A 21,534-nucleotide genomic window follows, 5' to 3' on the forward strand; every position below is an offset into this window, starting at 1 on the left:
TGAGATCAGGAGAGTAGAGAACGGCCATTACACATCACACTGGTAACTCCCCTTCATGTATAATAAGCTCTGGGGCAGAGTTATCCTCCAGGCAGCGTCCTCCCCATAGCCTGGAAGAGGTCATTTATATAAAGTGATAAGAGGATTTCTCAACAACAAGAAATCTGATATGAGGCATACAGGTATCACTCTCCTCAGCAGTCTATAACCTGTATTCCATCTTAATAGTTTAGATAGGTCAGATGTGGTGACAGATTCCCCTTATGTTTTCTTAATTTATTTATTTTTATGTCTATATACACAATGTTGTAGTTGTTCAGTGTTTTTCTAGTTTGTGGTGTTTAACCCCTTTCGACCCGTGTCACAGCGTTTGTGACATGGAAATCAGTTCGTTCCCGACCCATGTCACAGCGTCTGTGACATGGAGGGATCGCGCCCCTGCAGTGCCTGCGAGCGGGGTTTCTCAGGTGTCACAGTTGCTACTGCAACTGGACTTCCTGAAGTCGACCCCACGGGGGGTGGATTAAACCCCCCGTGCCTGGGACCCCTCCGATTGGCAGTTTCATTTTCACTTTTAGTGAAACTGCCAATCGGAATGAATTAAATATTTCACCAATGAAAATTGGTGAAATATTTAAATCTGGGCATGGCCTGAAGCTTACAGCATCAGCCATTGGCTGGGGGGAGTGTCTCCTCGGTCCCCCCTCCCCCCAGATCTGATTGGGGGGCTAGCGTCACATGGATACTAGCCCCAATCAGATGTGGAGGGAGTTGTTAACGATGGCTGAAACGCCCCAGCTCCTACCCGTCCCTGGACCCTCTGCTGCTGCCCACGTGGACCCTCTGCTGCTGCCCCCGCGGATCGTCTGCTGCCGCCGCCGCTGATCCGCAGCAGGTAGTATTGCCCCCACTCCCCCCCGACCCCCCCTCCACTCCCCCCGACCCCCCCCTCCACCCCAGTCCCAATTTCTCACCTGTACCCCGACCTCCGCTCCCTCCATCTTCCACGTCTTCATCCACCGGCTGCTGCTCTCCTTCTGACAGCCGGTGGACTGTGATCACAGGCAGCAGCAGGCTCAGTGTAAATCTCCTGCGCCTGTGATCACACCACCATCCCCCAGTCCCAGTGATCTCACCCACCATCCCCCAGTCCTAGTGATCTCACCCACCCCCCCCCCCAGTGATCACCAGCCCCCCCCCCCCTCGTCCGAGTGATCACCCCCCCTGCTGCTGCCAGCTACTGCCTGCCGGCTCCTACCCCCTTGCTGCTGCCGGCTCCTGCCCCCCTTTCTGCCCCCCTTCTACCCCAGTGATCACCCCCCCTACCCTGCTGCTGCTGGCTCTTCCATCTCCTCAGCCCCCTCCTGCGCCCCGTACGCCTGAGCGCGCCCCCTCCTGCGCCCCGTACGCCTGACCGCCCCCACACGTGATTTACACCAAGCACTCACACATACACACGTACACTCACACTATAATAAAGTTTTGATTTTTTTTTTTTTTTTTTTTTTACACACACGCACACAGCACACAAAATGTCCCGCCCGTCCCGCTCATCCCAGTCTAGGGCGTACTCAGCTGTGGAGGCTATGTCAGGTTGGTGTGTGTGTTGTAGTGTGTGTGTAGTGTATACACTACACTATACCACACCGCACACCAACCTGACATACACTACACAATTTGTGAAGCACATGGGGGTGCTCACTATGCATCTAGATAAGTTCCCTGGGGGGTCTAGTTTCCAAAATGGGGTCACTTGTGGGGGAGCTCCAATGTTTAGGCACACGGGCTCTCCAAACACGACATGGTGTCCGCTAACAAATTGGAACCATGTTGCGTTTGGAGAGCCCCTGTGTGCCCAAACATTGGAGCTCCCCCACAAGTGACCCCATTTTGGAAACTAGACCCCCCAAGGCACCTATCTAGATGCATAGTGAGCACTTGGAACCCCCAGGTGCTTCACAAATTGATTTGTAAAAATGAAAAAGTGATTCCTAAAAATGAAAAAGTGTTTTTCAATTTGTGAAGCACCTGGGGGTTCCAAGTGCTCACTATGCATCTAGATAGGTGCCTTGGGGGGTCTAGTTTCCAAAATGGGGTCACTTGTGGGGGAGCTCCAATGTTTGGGCACACAGGGGCTCTCCAAACGCAACATGGTGTCTTCTAACAATTTGAGCCGACAATTTGTTAGCGGACACCATGTTGCGTTTGGAGAGCCCCTAATGTGCCTAAACAGTGGAGCTCCCCCACAAGTGACCCCATTTTGGAAACTAGACCCCCCAAGGCACCTATCTAGATGCATAGTGAGCACTTGGAACCCCCAGGTGCTTCACAAATTGATCTGTGAAAACAAAAAAGTACTTTTTTTTTCACAAAAATTTTCTTTTAGCCTAAATTTTTTAATTTTCACATGGGTAACAGGATAAAATGCATCCTAAAATTTGTTGGGCAATTTCTCCTGAGTACACTGATACCTCATATGTGGTCATAAACCACTGTTTGGGCGCATGGCAGGGCTCAGAAGGGAAGGAGCGCAATTTGACCTTTGGAGCTAATTTTCCATTCAAAAAGTGAAATGGCGCTCCTTCCCTTCTGAGCCCCGCCGTGTGCCCAAACAGTGGTTTATGACCACATATGAGGTATCAGTGTACTCAGGAGAAATTGACCAACAAATTTTAGGATGCATTTTATCCTCTTACCCATGTGAAAATTAAAAAATTTAGGCTAAAAGAAAATTTTTGTTAGAAAAATTAAAATGTTCATTTTTTTTTCTTCCATGTTGCTTTAGTTCCTGTGATGCACCTGAAGGGTTAATAATCTTCTTGAATGTAGTTTTGAGTAGCTTGAGGGGTGCAGTTTTTGGAATGGTGTCACTTTTGGGTGTTTTCTGTCATGTACACCCCTCAAAGGGACTTCAAATGTGATGTGGTCACTAAAAAAAAATGTTTTTGTAAATTTTGCTAGAAAAAAGATAAATTGCTGATGAACTTTGAACCCTTCAAACTTCCAACCCAAATTTTTTTTTTTTTTCAAAATTGTTCTGATGTAAAGTAGACATGTGGGAAATGTTATTTATTAACTATTTTGTGTCACATCACTCTCTGGTTTAGCAGAATAAAAATTCAAAATTTGAAAATTGTGAAATTTTCAAAATTTTTCCCATATTTTTGATTTTTTCACAAATAAACGCAAATATTATCGACCTAAATTTAATACTAACATGATGCCCAATATGTCACGAAAAAACAGTCTCAGAATTGCTAGGATCCGTTGAAGTGTTCCAGAGTTTTTACTTTGTAAATGGACACTGGTCAGAATTGACAAAAATGCCAAGGTCTTTAGGGTCAAAATAGACTGGGTACTGAAGGGGTTTTTAAGGTGCATACTTCTTTTTTTTTTTTTCTTCTTATGTTTAATACTCACAGATTACTGTAAAAGACTTCCAGAAAATAAATTCATGCACAAAATGTTATTAGATAAAAACATGATATTTTGCAAAATGGTGGTTGTCCTGAAGAAGGAGTCGGTGTGACTCTGAAACGCGTAGACAATAAACCAACACTCCATATCCTATCGTGGATTGTCATTTCTCCAGCACCACAGGATACTTCCATTGCCCTTTGCAAAATATCATATACATCCCTTTTGGAACCTGCAGCATTTGGAACCTAGGCTTTTTAGTGGTTGTGTCTCACACAACCTGATAGGGTGAGCATAACTACCTTCTTTATTGGCTTGTTATACCTGGTTAAGACCCTATTGCACTTTTTGCATTTTATTTAGCTAATTAGATAAAAACACTTTTTTTTAAAAAAGTAATTAAAAGTGCTTAAGCTGCAGACTTATGTGAGGCTGTGGAGTTCAGGTCAGGAGACCCGTGGCCAGTGTTGAATCATGATCTGTACACGGATGGTGAAATACGGGCATGTGAATGCAGCCTGAGGGTGTGTTCCCTTTTTCTGATTGTGCACCGCGTATAATAGTCATTCTTTATGCATTACAGCCTCAGTCTCTTGTAGATACAATTTTGAATAAGGTAGTCAAAGCTCAGCCCTAAGGAGACAGGTATTCAGTGCAACTAGAAATTACTGCTGGAACTTAGAAGTGATTTTCACTACTCAGACAACCCCTTCTAAAATAACACCTATACTCAGTGCTGTTCCAGCTGTGTCTGCACTGGCTCTCCCAGGGCTCTCATGACATAACAATAATAATCCCTGTTGCCAATCAGTAGTGGCTCCACTCTCGTCTTCTTCTATAGACGTAATTGACATCCGGAGAGTGTGAGAAAGCTGAAGCGACTCCCGCTTCCTCTGGATGTCTGGTTTATCCGAAGGAGGGGAGAGTGAAGTCATTGCTGATTAGCTGCAGGGATCGCGGGTCAGGGAGCCCCAGGAGAGCCAGTTCAGACACCGCTGGAACAGCATCGGAGGTCACTATAGGTATTGTTATTTTACTGGGAAGAAACATGGGGATTAATAAGGAATGTACAAGTAGTGGACAACTCCTTTTTAACTTTTTTTTGTTATAGCTTTTGAAGCAATAATGTCTTCATGATATACAGTCGATATAAAAAGTCTACACACCCCTGTTAAAATGCCAGATTTTTGGCATGTAAAAAACCCCCAAAAACAATTACGCCAAGAAAAATCATTTGAGAACTCTTCCCACCTTTTAATGTCACCCATAATCTGTACAAATCAGTTGAAAAAAAACAAATTAAAAGGGACTCGCAATGACTGTTCAAACCAAGTACAGACACTCGGTGCATCATGGCGGGGCCAATCATTTAAATACACCTTCCCACCTGCTTGCTTGGCTATCTCTGAGTTTGAACAGTCATCCTGTGCTGACAGACTGTTTTTAAATCTTTTCGGGTGAAAAAAGAACTAAAATAATTTGGTTTCATAAATATGCATACCCTTAAACTAATCATTGTTGAAATACCCCTAGGCTTAATGCTGACATGAATTCAATTAGCATGGCACATGTAAAATTGGCAATTTTTGCCCACTGTTCCTTGCAGTAACGCTCCATATTTCTCAGATTGCGAGGGCATCTCCTGTGTACAGTGCCCCCTTCTGGTCAACCCACAGATTTTCAATATGATTCAGGTTTGGGCTCTGACTGGGCCATTCCCAAACTTTAACTGTTTTTTGGCAAAGCTATTTTTTTGTTGATTTGGAAGTATGCTTTGTCTTTAGCTTTTTAGCAGAGGCCTGAAGGTTTTGTTGCAAAATTGACTGATATTTGAAATATTCATAATTCCCTCCACCTTAACTAAAGTTCCAGTTCCAGCTGCCAAAAACAGCCCCAAAAGCATAATGATGCCTCCACCATGCTTAACTGTGCGTATGGTGCTCTTTTGGTGATGCGAAGTGTGGACTTTACGCCAAACATACCTTTTGGATTTATGGCCAAAAAGTTTATCCTTGGTCTCCTCAGACCATAACACATGTTCCCATATGCTTTTGGCAGACTTGATGTAGGGTTTGGCAAAACATAGCTGGGCTTGGCTTTTGTTCTTTCTAAGAAAGGGCTTTCGTCTTGACATCCAACACCATAGGCCAGTCATATGAAGAATGCAGGAGATTGTCACATGCAGTACACAACCAGTACTTGCCAGAGATTCCTGAAATTCCCTTAATGTTGCTGTAGGCCTCTTGGCGGCATCCTGGGCCAATTTTTTTCAAGTCTTTTAATCAATTTTTGGGAGACGTTCATTTCTAAGTAATGTCACTGTTGTACTAATTTTAAACCGTTTATTGATGATCGTCTTTACAGTGTTCCATGGTATACCTAATGCTTTGGAAATTTTTGTTGTATCCTTCTCCTGACTGATAACTTTCAACAATGAGATCCCTTGGCTATGTAGTAAGCTATTTACAGTCCATGACTTTTACTGTAAAATACAACTAAGAAAATGTCAGGAAAATCCTACTATAATAGCTAAACTGTATATATGGGGTTAATCAGAATCACAGTAAATGATGGCAGCTGTGCACTGACTACTATTGAACATGAGTTTAAGGGCGCAGTCAGACAGCCGTATAACACGGACAACCATTGCATTGCATAGAAATACATGCTGCCACGCTTGGATCTGGAGAGCCGCCGCCAGTCTGTGCACTGCGATGTGATCGTTGTCCGTGTTATATGGCCATCTGACTGCAGCCTAAGGCTATGTGCCCATGATGCAGAAATGAAGCAGAAATTTTCCAGAGCATTTCTGCATGTCCTTGGCAGATTAAACGCATGCTGATTTTACACGCGTTTTTGATGCGTTTAAGCGTTTTTACTTGCAGATTTGCCTTGCGTTTTCCCAATGCATTGTATAGGCAAATCCGCATGCGGAAACGCACAAGAAATGGTCATGCTGCTTTTTTTTTTTTCCGCACCTAAAATCCGTGCAGAAAAAATCCTGACCATTTGCACAGAACTTGCAAAATGTCATAGAAAGTCATGGGATAAGAGGTGCAATGCGTTTCTGCTGCATTTCCGCACGGAAAAAAACGCACCAAATCCTCATCGTGTGCACATAGCCTTAATTTGATTGGCTAATTCCAATCGCAACCACATCCCAAATTATAAGAAGGTGTTGACACTTATGCAACCAGATTGATATAGTTATATATATTTTTTTTTTACACAAAGAGTTTTCAGTTTTTTTTTTTTCAATATAACTACTTGTGATGAGCGAGCATGCTCGTTACTCAAAATTTATGAGCATGCTCGGGTGCTCGCCGAGTATTTGCGGTGTTCTCGAATGTTATCTTTGAGTCACTGTGTGTGCATGATTTGCAACTGTTTGACAGCTTTAATACATGTGAGGAATACCTGTTTGTTAGGCATTCCTCACACGTATTAAAGCTGTCAAACAGTCGCAAATAATGCACACATAGTGACTCAAACATAACATTTGAGCACGCCGCAAATACTCGGCGAGCTCCCGAGCATGCTCGCCGAAAGGGTTAACAGAAGATACTCGCTCATCACTAATGACTACAGATTATGGGTGGCATTAAAGGTGGAAACTGTTGTGAAATGATACTTCTTGGTTTGATTTTTTTTGTGTGCAAACTTTTTATATTTAAACCGACTCAAAACAACAGTAAATGAACACCATAATAATATGATATAAAATATGAATTTTATTGATATACATAATTAAAAAATCTAAGATAACTCAGTGATAGACCTTTTTTCCCAGAACAATAGTAGTGGGGTATTACATATTACTGTGAATAAAGAGAAAATTTCAGCTCACCCCTGAGATACAATCCCAGTCCGGCATGGAGCACAGAGTCCTCGCTGCTGCACAGCGCCTGGGTCAATGAGGAAGTGAAGATGGAACCAGCTCAACACACCAGGCAATTGATTAAAATTCAACAATCTTTATTGGCAAATCCTTTTACAAATTTGTAGAAAAAACAAAAAATGGACATCTCAGATGACAAAGCATATATTATGGGGTGGTGTGTATAAAAAATGCCATACGCGTTTCGAGTAAAAAAAACTCTTGAACACTGGCTAAGCCAGTCTGAGATGTCCATTTTTTGTTTTTTCTACAAATTTTTAAAAGGATTTGCCAATAAAGATTGTTTAATTTTAATCAATTGCCTGGTGTGTTGAGCTGGATCCATCTTCACTTCCTTATTACATATTACTAACAAAAGACGGTACGTCTTAGGGATGTATTACATTTCATGGGTAGAGCAATAATAAATATAGCAACCACCAATTGATAATAAATAAATATATATATAATACAGTACAGACCAAAAGTTTGGACACACCTCATTTAAAGATTTTTCTGTATTTTCATGACTTTGAAAATTGTACATTCACACTGAAGGCATCAAAACTATGAATTAACACATGTGGAATTATATACTTAACAAAAAAAGTGTGAAACAACTGAAAATATGTCTTATATTCTAGGTTCTTCAAAGTAGCCACCTTTTGCTTTGATGACTGCTTTGCACACATGTGTGTGTATATATATATATGTGTGTGTGTGTGTGTGTGTGTGTGTGTGTGTGTGTGTGTGTATATATATATATATATGTATGTGTGTGTGTGTGTGTGTATATATATATATATGTGTGTGTACCCAATAAATATATACTAGATAGAAGAGCTATATTAGATAAATCCCATATAAAAAACAATTGTAAACATGCAGACAGAAATAAATACCATATAGTCAGGGCCCCACAACCTCCAATGCTGTTTCACCGGATGGCTTTTTCAAGGAGTATCAATACCGGTGAAACGGCGTTGGAGGTTGTGGGGCCCTGACTATATGGTATTTATTTCTATTTGTTTTTTATATGGGATGTATCTAATATAGCTCTTCAGGCAGAACCTGCAAATTGAGTTTTTTTCCTTAAGGCCACGGCCCCACTATTAGTATTTGGTCAGTATTTTCTCTCAGGAGTTGGAGCCAAAACCAGGTGAGGAACAATCAGAGAAAAGGTAAAATAGAAACAAGTCACCAATTCTACATTTATCACCCACTCCTGGTTTTTGCTCCCACGCCTGAGAAAAAATACTGAGCAAATACTGATAGTGGGGCCGTGGCCTAAAGCCTCAAGTTTATAATTAGGTGAAATTGTAATGTGCTTGTAAAAACCAACAACTTTGCACTTTACCCCTTATTAAAAAATCCTCTTCGTTCTTAAGATCAGAGGAATTTTTAGCCACATGTGGGCTCCGTTGTTTTTTTTTGTCTGAAGTCTAGAAAAATGGCCCTGTTGGCGTGTATGGCTGAATCAGAAGCCCCGACCGAGCCACTGACGTGTGGCTAATACATGATGGGAACCCGGCTTCGTGGATTTTAACGTGTATTAAGTGGGGTTAGATCGTGGGCTTGGTGTGGCCCCGTCTGGACAGTCTCAGTGGCTGCCACATAGATTATAGATAAATTATTATTTGCGTTCTCTAGGATGGTTTCAGTGCCCTTTTTTTGTCATTTTGTACATGCGTTTTTTTGTTTTATTTTGGCGGTTTTCTAAGTCCCATGGATGAGAGATGGAATAAATACTAGTAACGCATTGTACCCAGAGTTACTGCGCTCTGTATGTTGTGCGGTTTATATGTCACTTTAGACTTTTAACAACTGTCTGCAGGAAATTAGAGAATAAGAAATTCCTGAGAAAAAATGTCATGTTGCCTTTTTCCACAAAAAGCACTTTGTCAATATTGGAAAAAATGCACCAAAAATGGCAATGAAGGTACAAACAAAATAAGCATTGTTTGTAGTGTGCTTTATGATTCACCATAGAGCTTGTGAGAAGCCACCCTTATATAGCCCTTCTAGATATCCCTTGTGGCCTTTTAGTGTGTTTGCACAAAACTATATTGTACCTACAAAACTTGCCATTATGTATGACAGTCTCTGCTCTGTAAACCAACATTTCGCCACAAGAGGGCGCCCACTGTCTATGATGGAGACTCCATCATTGTACAGCTGTGGCTGCTGCATTCTCCACTACCCATCATTGACTGCTCTACATATTTGTTCCACTGCTCTGTGTACTGATCATTAGGACTTGCAGCATATAAATAGGATATCGATATCTTTTATTTCTGGGATAACATGGGAACATAGCTATTGGGTAATCTGACCTCTGTCCAGAGAAGAAGCTGCACTCCTCTCTGCTCTCCTCGAATGGATTAATGGTACTGTCCAATCATTAATAACACCTTCCATATTGGAGCCGTAGCTGCTACCAGATGATTGCCTGGGTCCAGTTCATGAAACCTTGAAAAAGTGCTACTATTGCCTCCTCAGTCAGCCATTGGCCTGTGTTTACTACCCTGTTGACTTCCCGTGTTCCCTATGTGACCTCTGCAGCCAATCACTAGCTTCAGTGGACTTGTGCTGTATACCACTGCAGCTGCTACATAGGGTATATGGGACGTTAATGCTTACGGTGACTACAGCTTATTTCATTCGTTAATCACAATTTTCTGGCTTTGAGCACATTTATAAATAACTCTGAAACCCCAATTTTCCCCCTTCCCTTATTCTAAGAGCCATAACTTTTTTTATTTTTCCATCGATATAGCTGTGTGAGGGCTTGTTTTTTGTGGGACAAGTTGTAGTTTTGAATTCCATCATCCATTCTATCATGTGATGTACTGGAAAGCGGGGAAAAATTCCAAATGTATCAAAATAGGGAAAAAAAAGCACATATCCTCAATTGTGTTTTTCTTTTTTTTTCTCTATATTTACAGCGTTCATTTTACGGTATAAATGACCTGGCAATATGATTCTCCAGGTCAGTATGATTACAGAGATACCAAACATGCATAGTTTTTCTTTTATCTTAGTGGTAAAAAAAAATAAAAAATTCTGAAATTTGTTTAAAAACAAAAAAATTGCTTATGCCACTATTTTCAAAAGCCGTAACTTTTTCAATTTTTGAGATATGGGGCTGTGTGATTACTAGTTTTTTGTGCCCTGAGCCAATGTTCTTATTGATACCATTTTGGGATAGAATCGATGTTTTGATCAACTTTTATTAAATTTTCTTTTGTGTTGTTGCTGCTGCGGCCAAAAACCCACATTTTTTTCAGGCTGGCAAAATAAAGTTGTCTGCAACTGTGAGTCTGCTCAACTTTTTTGTCAATGTATTGCTGCTGGATCTGCTCTAATGGATGATTACTGGTCATGTGAACACAGTGTAATGTGAGACCTTATCAGTATACAAACTCATGCTGAAGCTTTCCATTGGTGAAAATCACCAAGGGCTCCCTTTATCAGGTGTAGCCTTCACAGATCAATCTGTTACCACAACCTTTACAGAAAGTGCTTGGACATGTATTCGGTTGTCTTCGGGATCCATTTTGTGTAGATCTGTAATTCATCATCCATAGAAGTCTAGGACCCTAATGTGCAGTTATGTGCACAGGGCACTGACTCAGTCTATTGTGAAATAAACTGCTATGAATATTCGGGCAGATCGATTTACAATGACAGATTTTTCCCCTTCTCCCATGACCGCACCACCTGAGAGAGGGTATCCGCCCACCAAGGACAGGAACCTACTGAATAAAAAGGCGGTACCTCTCCTCCGCATCAGTTTTGGTTCCTGTCCCTGATTGGAGCCTCACCAGGTGGTACCTCACGTACCTGGATTATGGACGATGCGGCCTGGAGTCCGTGGAAGCAGCAGATGGTCCCTGTTCCCAGCCCATCTGGCTGCTGCCCGGGTCTGCGTGTGGGGAGGAGGTGCTGCTTTTTGGATTCCTCCCCGCGTGCGCCGGGGCCTGCTCCTCGCAAAGACAAACTGAGCGCGCCGGCCGGCAGGTCTACCGGGTCTGCGCACGTGGGAGTCGCGTCGCACCCTGTGACGGAGCGTGCCGGAAGTCCGGGCTGCGCACTCGCGGGGTGCTGACGCGCTCTATCACGGAGTGCGCCGGAAGCCGGGTCTGCGCATACGCGGGTGGGAAGCCGGCATCCCGCTGCAAGTGCGCCGGGTGCCGCTGGGCTGCGCACGCGCAGAAGAGGAATCTGCGGTGTAGCGTGCCAGCTGGCTAATTTAAAAAAAAAAAAAAAAAAAAAAAAGATTCAATGAGCACGCTGCCGGAAGGGGAGGAGCCTAAAGGAGGTGGAGCCCTACTACTTTTAAGGATGGGGAGCAATCAAGATGGCGGTGTCTGCATCCCCGCCATGATGAATGAGGAGCCGCAGTCACCTGGGCAGCAGCTGTCACCGCCACAGGAGGTACAGCAGCAGCCGCAGCCATCAAAGCAGCACAAGCAGCTTAAGCAAGTGGAGCATCGAGAATCTTCCCATCGACAAAGTCACAGCAGTGGAGGGCGTGCGAGTTCCGGCAAGACTGGTCAGAAAAGACTTCGTCAGTCCACCTCCGCCAGATGGGAGCCCTCATGTGAACGGCAACCACCGCCTCCGGTACCCTAGTCTGAACGGCAGTGTGGTGAGTGATCTTCGTGAAAGTCTCACCCTGAATAATGTGCTCTTCTCTCTCTTTTCCTCCTTCTTCTCCTTTCATTTCTTGGGGCAGGAGGCGAAGAAGTGTAGTGCTAAAAGTAAAAACAGGGAGTGTGCTTTATGCAAAATCGGTCTTCCCACCTCCTATGCCAAAAACCTTTGCTCGGACTGTATTCAGAAAACCATTGCAGAGGAGTCCCCCAGGTTTTCTTTAGAATTAAAGGATCTAATCCAAACAGAGGTCAGAGAGTCTTTAAGAGGCTTAACCTCACGCAAAAAGAAGCGAAAACTAGTTTCTTCAGAATCAGAGGAATCAGTGGAGTCCCGTCTTGCAAGAGAACTGCCTTCCTTCTCTAATCTCTCCTCATCATCATTGGAGTCTTCGGATGATGATGGGGGGGCAGACCTTGTTTTTCGGTTGATAATACTGAGAGACTAGTTAAAGCCGTCAGAGGGACTATGGGTATTACCGATACCAAGGTGCCCAGAACAGTCCAGGATGTTATGTTCGGGGGCTTAGACCAAAGGAGGAGACGCTCATTCCCGGTCAATGACAGGATTAAATCTCTGATAGAAAGGGAATGGAAGAAACCGGAGAGGAAGGGTCAGCTGCTGTCATCCTCCAAGCGGAGGTACCCCTTTGAGGATGAGGATGCGGCTAAATGGGACAAAACCCCTAAGATTGACGTGGCCATTTCAAAATCTTCAAAAAAATCCACTCTGCCCTTTGAGGATTTAGGAGCCTTAAAATACCCACTGGATAAAAAAGCGGAGTCCTTCCTTAAACAAACCTGGGAGTCGTCAGCAGGGGCCCTTAAACCGGCAGTAGCAGCCACCTGCACCGCTAAATCTATGATGATCTGGCTTCAACAATTGGAAGACCAGATTAGGGGGAATGTGTCAAGGGAGAAAATTCTATCGGACCTTCTTCTTGTGCAGGGAGCGGCTGCATTCCTGGCAGATGCATCGGCAGATTCAGTTAGGCTGGCTGCCCGGTCTGTAAACCTCTCTAATGCAGCCCGTAGGGCGCTATGGCTCAAGAGCTGGCCAGGGGATGTGCAGTCAAAGTCTAAACTGTGCTCAATCCCTTGTGAGGGGGACTTCTTGTATGGCAAAGGTCTAGATGACATCCTAGATAAAGCCGCAGACAAAAAACATGGATTTCCCACGGTGTCTGGTTCCCGGTTTAACAGCTCCTTTCGGAAGAGAAAATATAGCCGCAGTAAAGCTCCCAGAGACCAAGGAAGCTGGAAAGACAGAAAGCCGTATAACAGAGGCTTCATGTTCGGGGGTCCCTCCTCCGAGAATAAGAAAGCCCCTAAGTGACAGTTCCCCCCAGGTGGGAGGAAGATTGTCCCACTTCCTGCCTGCCTGGAAGGAAATTTCATCCAATTCTTGGATCTTGGGGATAATCAGGAGGGGGCTCACATTAGAGTTCAAAAGCAGGCCCAGGAACACTGTCAAAATATCAGCCCCCAGGGGTTTAGCGGAACAGATAGCCTTACAGCAGGAAGTTCTCTCTCTGCTCATGAAAGGAGTTCTGGTGGAAACACCTGCACCCGAGCAAGGAAGAGGATTCTATTCGACTCTCTTCCTAATAAAGAAGCCGGATGGCTCCTTCAGGACCATTGCGAACTTAAAGAGGCTGAACGACCATTTAATCTACAGGCCGTTCAAGATGGAAACAATAAAATCGTCCATAAAGATGTTATTTCCGGACTGTTTTATGTGCGTCCTCGATCTGAAGGACGCCTACTACCACGTCCCGATTTTGCCAGATCATCAACAGTTTCTAAGAGTAGCTGTGCAATTCGGCAGGCACGTAAGGCATTTTCAGTTCGCAGCTCTTCCCTTTGGCATTTCCATGGCGCCGAGAGTCTTCACAAAAATTATTCTGGAGGTCACAGCGCACTTGAGGGAAAGAGATATTCTGGTCATCCCTTATCTGGACGACTTCTTAGTAGTGGGCAGATCAAGTCAACTCTGTGCTCTAGCCCTGGCGGACGTCATGGCCAGTCTAAAACGCCTAGGTTGGCTGTTAAATCTGCAGAAGTCAAGGCTGGAACCAAAGAGGGTTCAGTCTTTCCTGGGTCTCATTCTGGACTCAGAAAACCAAACCTGTCTTCTGCCAGAGGAAAAGAAGCTGAAGATCAGATCCCTAATATCTCAGGTTATCAGCAATCCGACCATGACCCTGAGGAGTGCAATGTCTCTGTTGGGTACAATGACATCTTGCATCCCGGCTGTTCAGTGGGCCCAGTACCATTCCAGATGTCTGCAACAGGAGATTCTGGCAGCGGACAGGCGGCTCAAAGGTCGCTTGAATGGGAAAATATCTCTTCCAGATGGCGTGATCAACTCCCTGGACTGGTGGACATCTCCGGTCAACCTATCTTTTGGGGGTTCCTTGGACCTTCCAGGTGTCGGATACAATTTCAGCAGACGCAAGTGCAGAAGGTTGGGGAGCTCACCTAAGGGATCGTTCTGTACAAGGCCTCTGGTCGGACAGCGAGACAAGTCTCTCTTCCAACATGAAAGAGCTGTCGGCAGCAAGAAACGCTCTAAAAGAATTCAGTTCTGTTCTTCAGGGTCCTCACATCAGGATAATGTCAGACAACAGATCAACAGTCGCCTACATCAATCATCAGGGGGGTACCAGGTCTCTCCCTCTGATGTTAGTAGCGGATCAGATCTTCAGGTTTGCCGAGAGTCGGCTGGTTACGCTCTCGGCGCTGCATATAAAAGGGGAAGAGAACATAAAGGTCGATTTCTTGAGTCGTCACATCTTGAAACAAGGAGAGTGGGAGTTGAGTCCAGCCGTTTTTCAGCAGATTGTGGGTCGGTGGGGACAGTCCCAGATAGATCTATTTGCAAACCGACACATTCGGAAGACCGAAACTTTTTGCTCCCTGAATCCAAAAGAGGGGGCGTTTGCGGTGGACGCGCTGCAGATTCCGTGGGATTTTACTCTAGCTTATGCCTTTCCCCCTTTAGTACTGATCCCTACTATCCTGAGGAAGATCCGAGAGGAACGGGCAAGGGTTATATTGATTGCCGCGTTCTGGCCCAAGAGACCATGGTTCACTTGGATGAAGAGAATGTCCCAAGCAGATCCATGGGTTCTTCCGGACATCCCGGATCTCCGCAGGCAGGGCCCAGTCTGTCATCCCCAAAGAGCTGGCCTGCATTTGACGGCCTGGATTTTGAGAGGTCGCTATTGACGCAAAGGGGGTTTTCTCCGGATCTTGTTACTACCCTTCTGGCAAGTAGAAAGCCGATAACAACTAGAATCTATGGTAGAACCTGGGCTAAGTTCTTGTCTACCTCGGGTCAGTCCGCCAAAGGGAGGATTCCTATTGAGGCCATACTAGAATTCCTCCAGAAGGGGCTAAACATGGGACTAGCCACCAGTACTCTTAAGGTACAGGTATCAGCTCTGGGGGCACTGTATAATTATGACTTGGCAGCAAATAGATGGATCATTAGATTTATTAAAGCTTGTCATAGATCCAGACCTATTCCTATTCCAAGAATGCCTCCTTGGGACCTTAATTTAGTTCTGGAAGCATTAACCAAACCTCCCTTCGAGCCCTTAGGCTGTGTGCCCACGTAGCGTTTTTCAAGCGTATATGCTGCGGAATTTCCGCAGCGTAAACGCTTGAAAAACGCATGTATATCTGCACCCCATGGTCCCCAATGGCATTCCGCAATGTCAATGCCCATGCTGCGGATTTTTCCGCAGCGAATATGCTGCGGTCAAAAATCCGCAGCATGTTCATTAATTTTGCGGAAGCGCTGCGGGATCAATGTGCGGATGGTACCCAAGTCTGGATGAGAGGAGACTCTCATCCAGACCTGGGTACCAAAGAACCTGTAAAAAAAAAAGAATAAAATAAAGTTTATACTTATCTTCTGATGTTTTCCCTCCGTCGCGCTGTTGTCTGAAGGACCTGCACGTCATTGAGTCATGTGACCCACCACATGACTCAATGACGTCGCCGCAGGTCCTGCACACAACAGCGTGAGCCGCTCAAGACTCCGGACGGGGCAGAGAATGCATCAGAAGGTGAGTATAAAGTTTATTTTTTTATTTTTTACCATTCTGATTCTTTTTTTTTAACTATTACTTGGTCACACTATATAAATCCATGCCGGTTGCATGGATTTATATAGTGTGAACAAGTTGTCAAGCACTTTTCCAAGTGATGCTTGGAGAAGTGCTTGATAACCCGCATGCGGAAATGCATGCAAAGGCGCCTCACAAACGCTTCTACCTGGCGGGAAAACCGCATGTAATATCAGCATGCGATTTTCCCGCCAGGGAGAAGCGTAAAAAATATGCTTCAGGTCCGCAACGTGGGCACATAGCCTTAGAGAAGGTTTCAGAAAAAATCTTAACTTTAAAGACTGCTCTACTGGTGGCCCTGACATCAGCTCGTAGAGTCAGTGACTTACACGCACTATCCGTTAACCATCCATTCACTCAAGTATGTACAGATAGAGTAATCTTAAGACCAGACCCGGCCTATCTTCCAAAGGTAGCCTCCAAGTTCCATAGGGCGCAGGTAATCACTCTCCCTTCCTTCTATCCTAATCCTAGGGATTCTGAGGAATGTAAGCTTCACACCTTAGATGTTAGAAGGGTGTTAGTCCAGTATTTGGAAGTGACAAAAGCCTGGAGAAAGAGTGACGCCTTATTTATATCCTTTCAGGGGGCTAGGAAAGGACTTAAGGTTACAAGGGGGACCATAGCTAGATGAGTCAGGGATACTATTACCTTAGCCTACTCTTCTAGCGATCTGCCGGTTCCAGAGAACCTGGAGGCCCATTCCACCAGAGCGGTAGCTGCTTCCTGGGCTGAGAAGGCGGATGTGCCCATCGACATCATATGTAAGGCGGCAACTTGGTCATCCCCTGCTACATTTTACAAACATTACCGTCTTGACCTTTCCTCTTCTACTGATCTGTCCTTTGGTAGAAGGGTGTTGCAAGCGGTGATCCCTCCTTCAGGTATTTAATCTCTATAAATCTCTCAGGTGGTGCTGTCATGGGAGAAGGGGAAAAGATCCTAGTTACTTACCGGTAACGGGATTTTACAGAGCCCATGACAGCACCCTATTAATTCCCTCCCCTTTATCACTGTGGTGTGCACTTTTTAAGATGTTTAGTACAAATATTGAGGTGGTGGTTATGTATTAACCTGTCTTCAGAGGCCCTCTCATGCTCTGAAGCAAAACTGATGCGGAGGAGAGGTACCGCCTTTTTATTCAGTAGGTTCCTGTCCTTGGTGAGCGGATACCCTCTCTCAGGTGGTGCTGTCATGGGCTCTGTAAAATCCCGTTACCGGTAAGTAACTAGGATCTTTTCTGCGCAGATTTTACTCGCAGAAAAACTACGGACATGAACCATTCTTGTGCGTTTCTACATGCGTATTTGCCTATACAATGCATTGGAAAAACGCATGGCAAATACGCATGCAAATACGCGTCAAAAACGCATGTAAAAACCGCATGCGTTTTTCTGCCAAGGAGATGCAGAAATGCTCAGGAAAATTTATGCTTAATTTCTGCTTCGTGGGCACTAAGCCTTAGGTTCATGGTTGAACTCCCTCATGCTCACTAATCCAGTGTTGTAATGGCTAAAAAATAAATAGTTAGGCTGTGTGCCCACGTAGCATTTTTCAAGCGTATATGCTGCGGAATTTCCGCAGCGTAAACGCTTGAAAATCGCATGTATATCCGCACCCCATGGTCCCCAATGGGATTCCGCAAGTTCTATGCACATGCTGCGGATTTTTCCGCAGCGTTTATGCCGCGTTCAAAAATCCACAGCATGTCATTTAATTTTGCGTTTCCGCAAGCGGAATTGCCTTAGTCCAATGCATAAAAAACGCAAGGCAATTCCGCATGTGGAAAACGCGTGATAAACGCGCGAAAAATGCGCGATAAACGCGTGCGGAATTCCGCATGCGTTTTTCCGGGAGAGGACTTGCATTTATGCAGCAGAAATTTTCTGCTTCATAAATGCAACGTGGGCACATAGCCTAAGACTGATCAGTGTGACAGCCCCTAGCTGCAGATGGCACATGTGAGGGCAACTTGGCATTGGGGGGTGCATGCTGCTGCAGAGAGAGAATGTGCGAGGGGAACCAGTCACTGGGGGGCACATGCTGCTAGAGAGAGGGAACGTGCGAGGGGAACCAGATACTGGAGGGGGGTACCTGCTGCTGGAGAGAGGGAATGTGCGAGGTGAACCAGACACTGGAGGGCACCTGCTGCTAGAGAGAGGGAATGTGCAAGGGGAACCAGACACTGTTGGGGGGTACATGCTGCTGGAGAGAGAGAATATGCGAGGGGAACCAGACACTTGGGGGGGGGGGGGGGGTAAATGCTGCAGAGGGAATGTGCAAGGGGAACTAGGCAATGGGGGTACCTGCTGCTGGAACGAGGGTATGTGCATTGGCTTCTGTTGGGATAAGTGGTCGGCACAGGAAAGTACTACTACTGACACCTACAACTAACGTCTCACAACTTTCCTTTTGGACAAACAAAGTTAACTTAAACTTTATAGCCTCATGTTTGCTAAGTAGAAATATCTCCGGTTCTTAAAAATAGGCTTATAGGAGTAAGAATGAACACAACGCCTTATTGTTCTGGTTCATGAATGTTCTACAGATGCAGGTCTCATAGTTTAAGGCATAACCTTTTCTTTAAGGTCTTTATCGCACCTCCATCACGCTGATACTGGTATTAATACTGTTGAATGTCCTCTTGTTACAGATGGTTCCACCCTAATATCACCGGTGTAGAGGCAGAAAACCTTCTGTTGACCCGTGGTGTTGATGGTAGTTTTTTGGCTCGGCCCAGTAAGAGTAACCCAGGAGATTTCACACTGTCTGTAAGGTAAGGGGCTTCATGTGATTGCCATCTGTGAATGTGACAAGAAGTTGTAAATGACTTCAATATCCATATTTAGCATGAATATCGGTAATGAGAATGCAATGGACACAATTATTATTGGAATAGTTATTGGATGCTCTTAGTTTGATTGAGTCACATAATTAAAGAAAACCTGTCACCAGGTGAGAAGCAACTCTTATTTTATTCCCTCTGTTCCCCGAAATAAATAGAATTTTTTTTAAATGCGCCATACTGTTTCAGAGATATGGACCTTTTTAATTAGTGTGGATTTTTATGGTCTTTACAAAGAAGCGATGGCTCACAGTGTTCATTGGGACTTGTCTTAGGTAGCTTCGCATAATGAGCCTGTGAGCAACGTCCCCTTGGTAAAGACCAGAAATAGTATATCTAAATAAAAAGGCTCAGATCTCTGAAACCATATGACAAATAAATAAAAAAATAAAAATGCAATGCTCAGGAGCAGCAGGAATAAAATGAGATCAAAAACTCTCCACTTTTGACCCGATGACAGGTCCCCTTTAAAATAATCTAATGTAAAAGCTGATATATCACAGTATCTTAAAATGTACCTCCAGTTTTACAAAATATAAGAATAGTGTATAATTTTACTATGAAGTAAGGGACACTATTTGTTGTGCCTTCCGAGCTCCTGTCTTTAGTCTGGGGTTAGTGCCATGGGGTGTCGTGTGGCTATAATCGTTCAGTACCCTGCCAGGTTTATTATTACGGTATCATTATTTTGATCCCTGTTAGCATTTCTATATGTGACCAGATATACCGTACACTTCGCCTTTCTTGCTGATTGATGATGGAGTAGACACGTCTTCCAGTGAAGACTTATTTCTCTCTTTAGGAGGAATGGGGCAGTGACCCACATTAAGATCCAGAACACAGGCGATTACTATGACTTGTATGGAGGGGAGAAATTTGCTACACTTGCTGAGTTGGTTCAGTATTACATGGAACACCACGGACAACTTAAGGAAAAAAATGGGGACGTTATCGAGCTGAAATATCCTTTAAACTGTGCTGATCCCACTTCTGAGAGGTGAGTGAACTGTGATTGCACAATACAGCATTACATGCCATTTTCTGCACTGACCAGTATAATATATATCATTATATGCCTGTGTGCATCCTTATTTTGCGCCTGAAATCTGTTTGAAATCATCCATGTTTCTTGCACAACTGATAACTTTTTTGACTTTTTCCATTTTCAACACTGGAGCGTTTTAGAGAAAAACGTGCCCGGCTGCAATCGTGCGGCCAGGCCCTGATTCATGCTCCTGGTCTTGGGCAGCATGAATCGACTGACAGGTTCCCATTAATGTATTTGGTCTATCCCTTTTTTTTTTTAATCACTAATATAGGGGCCATGGGGCTTTCTTGCTAATTACATGACTGCATTGAAGAGTTGCAGTGAAGCAGACATCCCGCATGTGCCCTGCTGCTCCATTCACGGTCTATGACCGTTGCTGATTACCCCTTCTTCATAAGTTACATCTTTTATCCTGCAAGTGACGTAAGGTGGAAGGATATAGGATATTGATTTATCCATAAATGTATATTTTCTCATTGATCTATCCAACAAGCTGTACATATGACATACTTGGTGCATTTGTAGATAAATCCATGCAGAATATTGCTACATTTTCTGTTTGCCATTTAGGTGGTTTCACGGTCATCTCTCAGGGAAGGAGGCTGAGAAGTTGCTAACTGAGAAGGGCAAACATGGAAGTTTTCTGGTGCGTGAGAGCCAGAGCCACCCTGGAGATTTTGTCTTGTCTGTTCGCACGGGTGACGACAAAGGAGAGAGCAACGACGGCAAGTCTAAAGTGACGCATGTCATGATAAGGTGCCAGGTAATCTATCTTAAGAAACCTTTTATTTTGTCTATTGATATGTGAAGAAACAGAAGAACATTGTTTAATAGGAGCCATTGCTCTTTCAAAAATTCCTCTAATAAAGTTGCAAAGTGCAGAGACTGGGGACAAGCTTCAGAGATCATGACTGGGGACAAGCTTCAGAGATCATGACTGGGGACAAGCTTCAGAGATTATGACTGGGGACAAGCTTCAGAGATTATGACTGGGGACAAGCTTCAGAGATCATGACTGGGGACAAGCTTCAGAGATCATGACTGGGGACAAGCTTCAGAGATCATGACTGGGGACAAGCTTCAGAGATTATGACTGGGGACAAGCTTCAGAGATCATGACTGGGGACAAGCTTCAGAGATCATGACTGGGGACAAGCTTCAGAGATCATGACTGGGGACAAGCTTCAGAGATCATGACTGGGGACAAGCTTCAGAGATCATGACTGGGGACAAGCTTCAGAGATCATGACTGGGGACAAGCTTCAGAGATCATGACTGGGGACAAGCTTCAGAGATCATGCCATTGTGTTTGATGCCTATCAACAAACTGGTAATGATGGGGAGCGTTGTGAAGTTCTATTGCAAGCAACTTTGTTTATAATTTATTCTGTAATTTGTCCCCCAGTTAATTCAGCTCATAATACCTAATTGTGTAGCATTTTGGCTCAACTGAAGAGAAGCATACCATGGATTTCCAGATAGAGAGGACTAAATAGTTATTTCATGGGGAATACAAATATTTACTAAAACAGACATTTTAGAAGAGCTGATGGGGC

General features: G+C 44.3%; 2 protein-coding genes across 3 annotated transcripts in view; one reads left to right on the forward strand and one right to left on the reverse strand.

Annotated features, from left to right (window-relative positions):
• The window catches only part of RPL6 (ribosomal protein L6), a 566,325-nt gene that overhangs the window by 14,899 nt on the left and 529,892 nt on the right, over positions 1-21,534 (reverse strand). The window lies entirely within an intron of this gene.
• Positions 1-21,534, forward strand: part of PTPN11 (protein tyrosine phosphatase non-receptor type 11) — a 90,521-nt gene that overhangs the window by 8,725 nt on the left and 60,262 nt on the right. The window contains exons 2-4 of the mRNA XM_073676356.1: positions 18,739-18,861; positions 19,733-19,927; positions 20,549-20,741. Of these exons, the coding sequence (XP_073532457.1) occupies positions 18,739-18,861; positions 19,733-19,927; positions 20,549-20,741 (511 nt within the window). The remainder of the gene's footprint in view (positions 1-18,738; positions 18,862-19,732; positions 19,928-20,548; positions 20,742-21,534) is intronic.

The sequence above is a fragment of the Phyllobates terribilis genome, unplaced genomic scaffold, assembly GCF_046119375.1.
Source record: "Phyllobates terribilis strain yellow unplaced genomic scaffold, ASM4611937v1 Scaffold_1__5_contigs__length_1240528914, whole genome shotgun sequence".
Lineage (NCBI taxonomy): Eukaryota > Metazoa > Chordata > Amphibia > Anura > Dendrobatidae > Phyllobates > Phyllobates terribilis.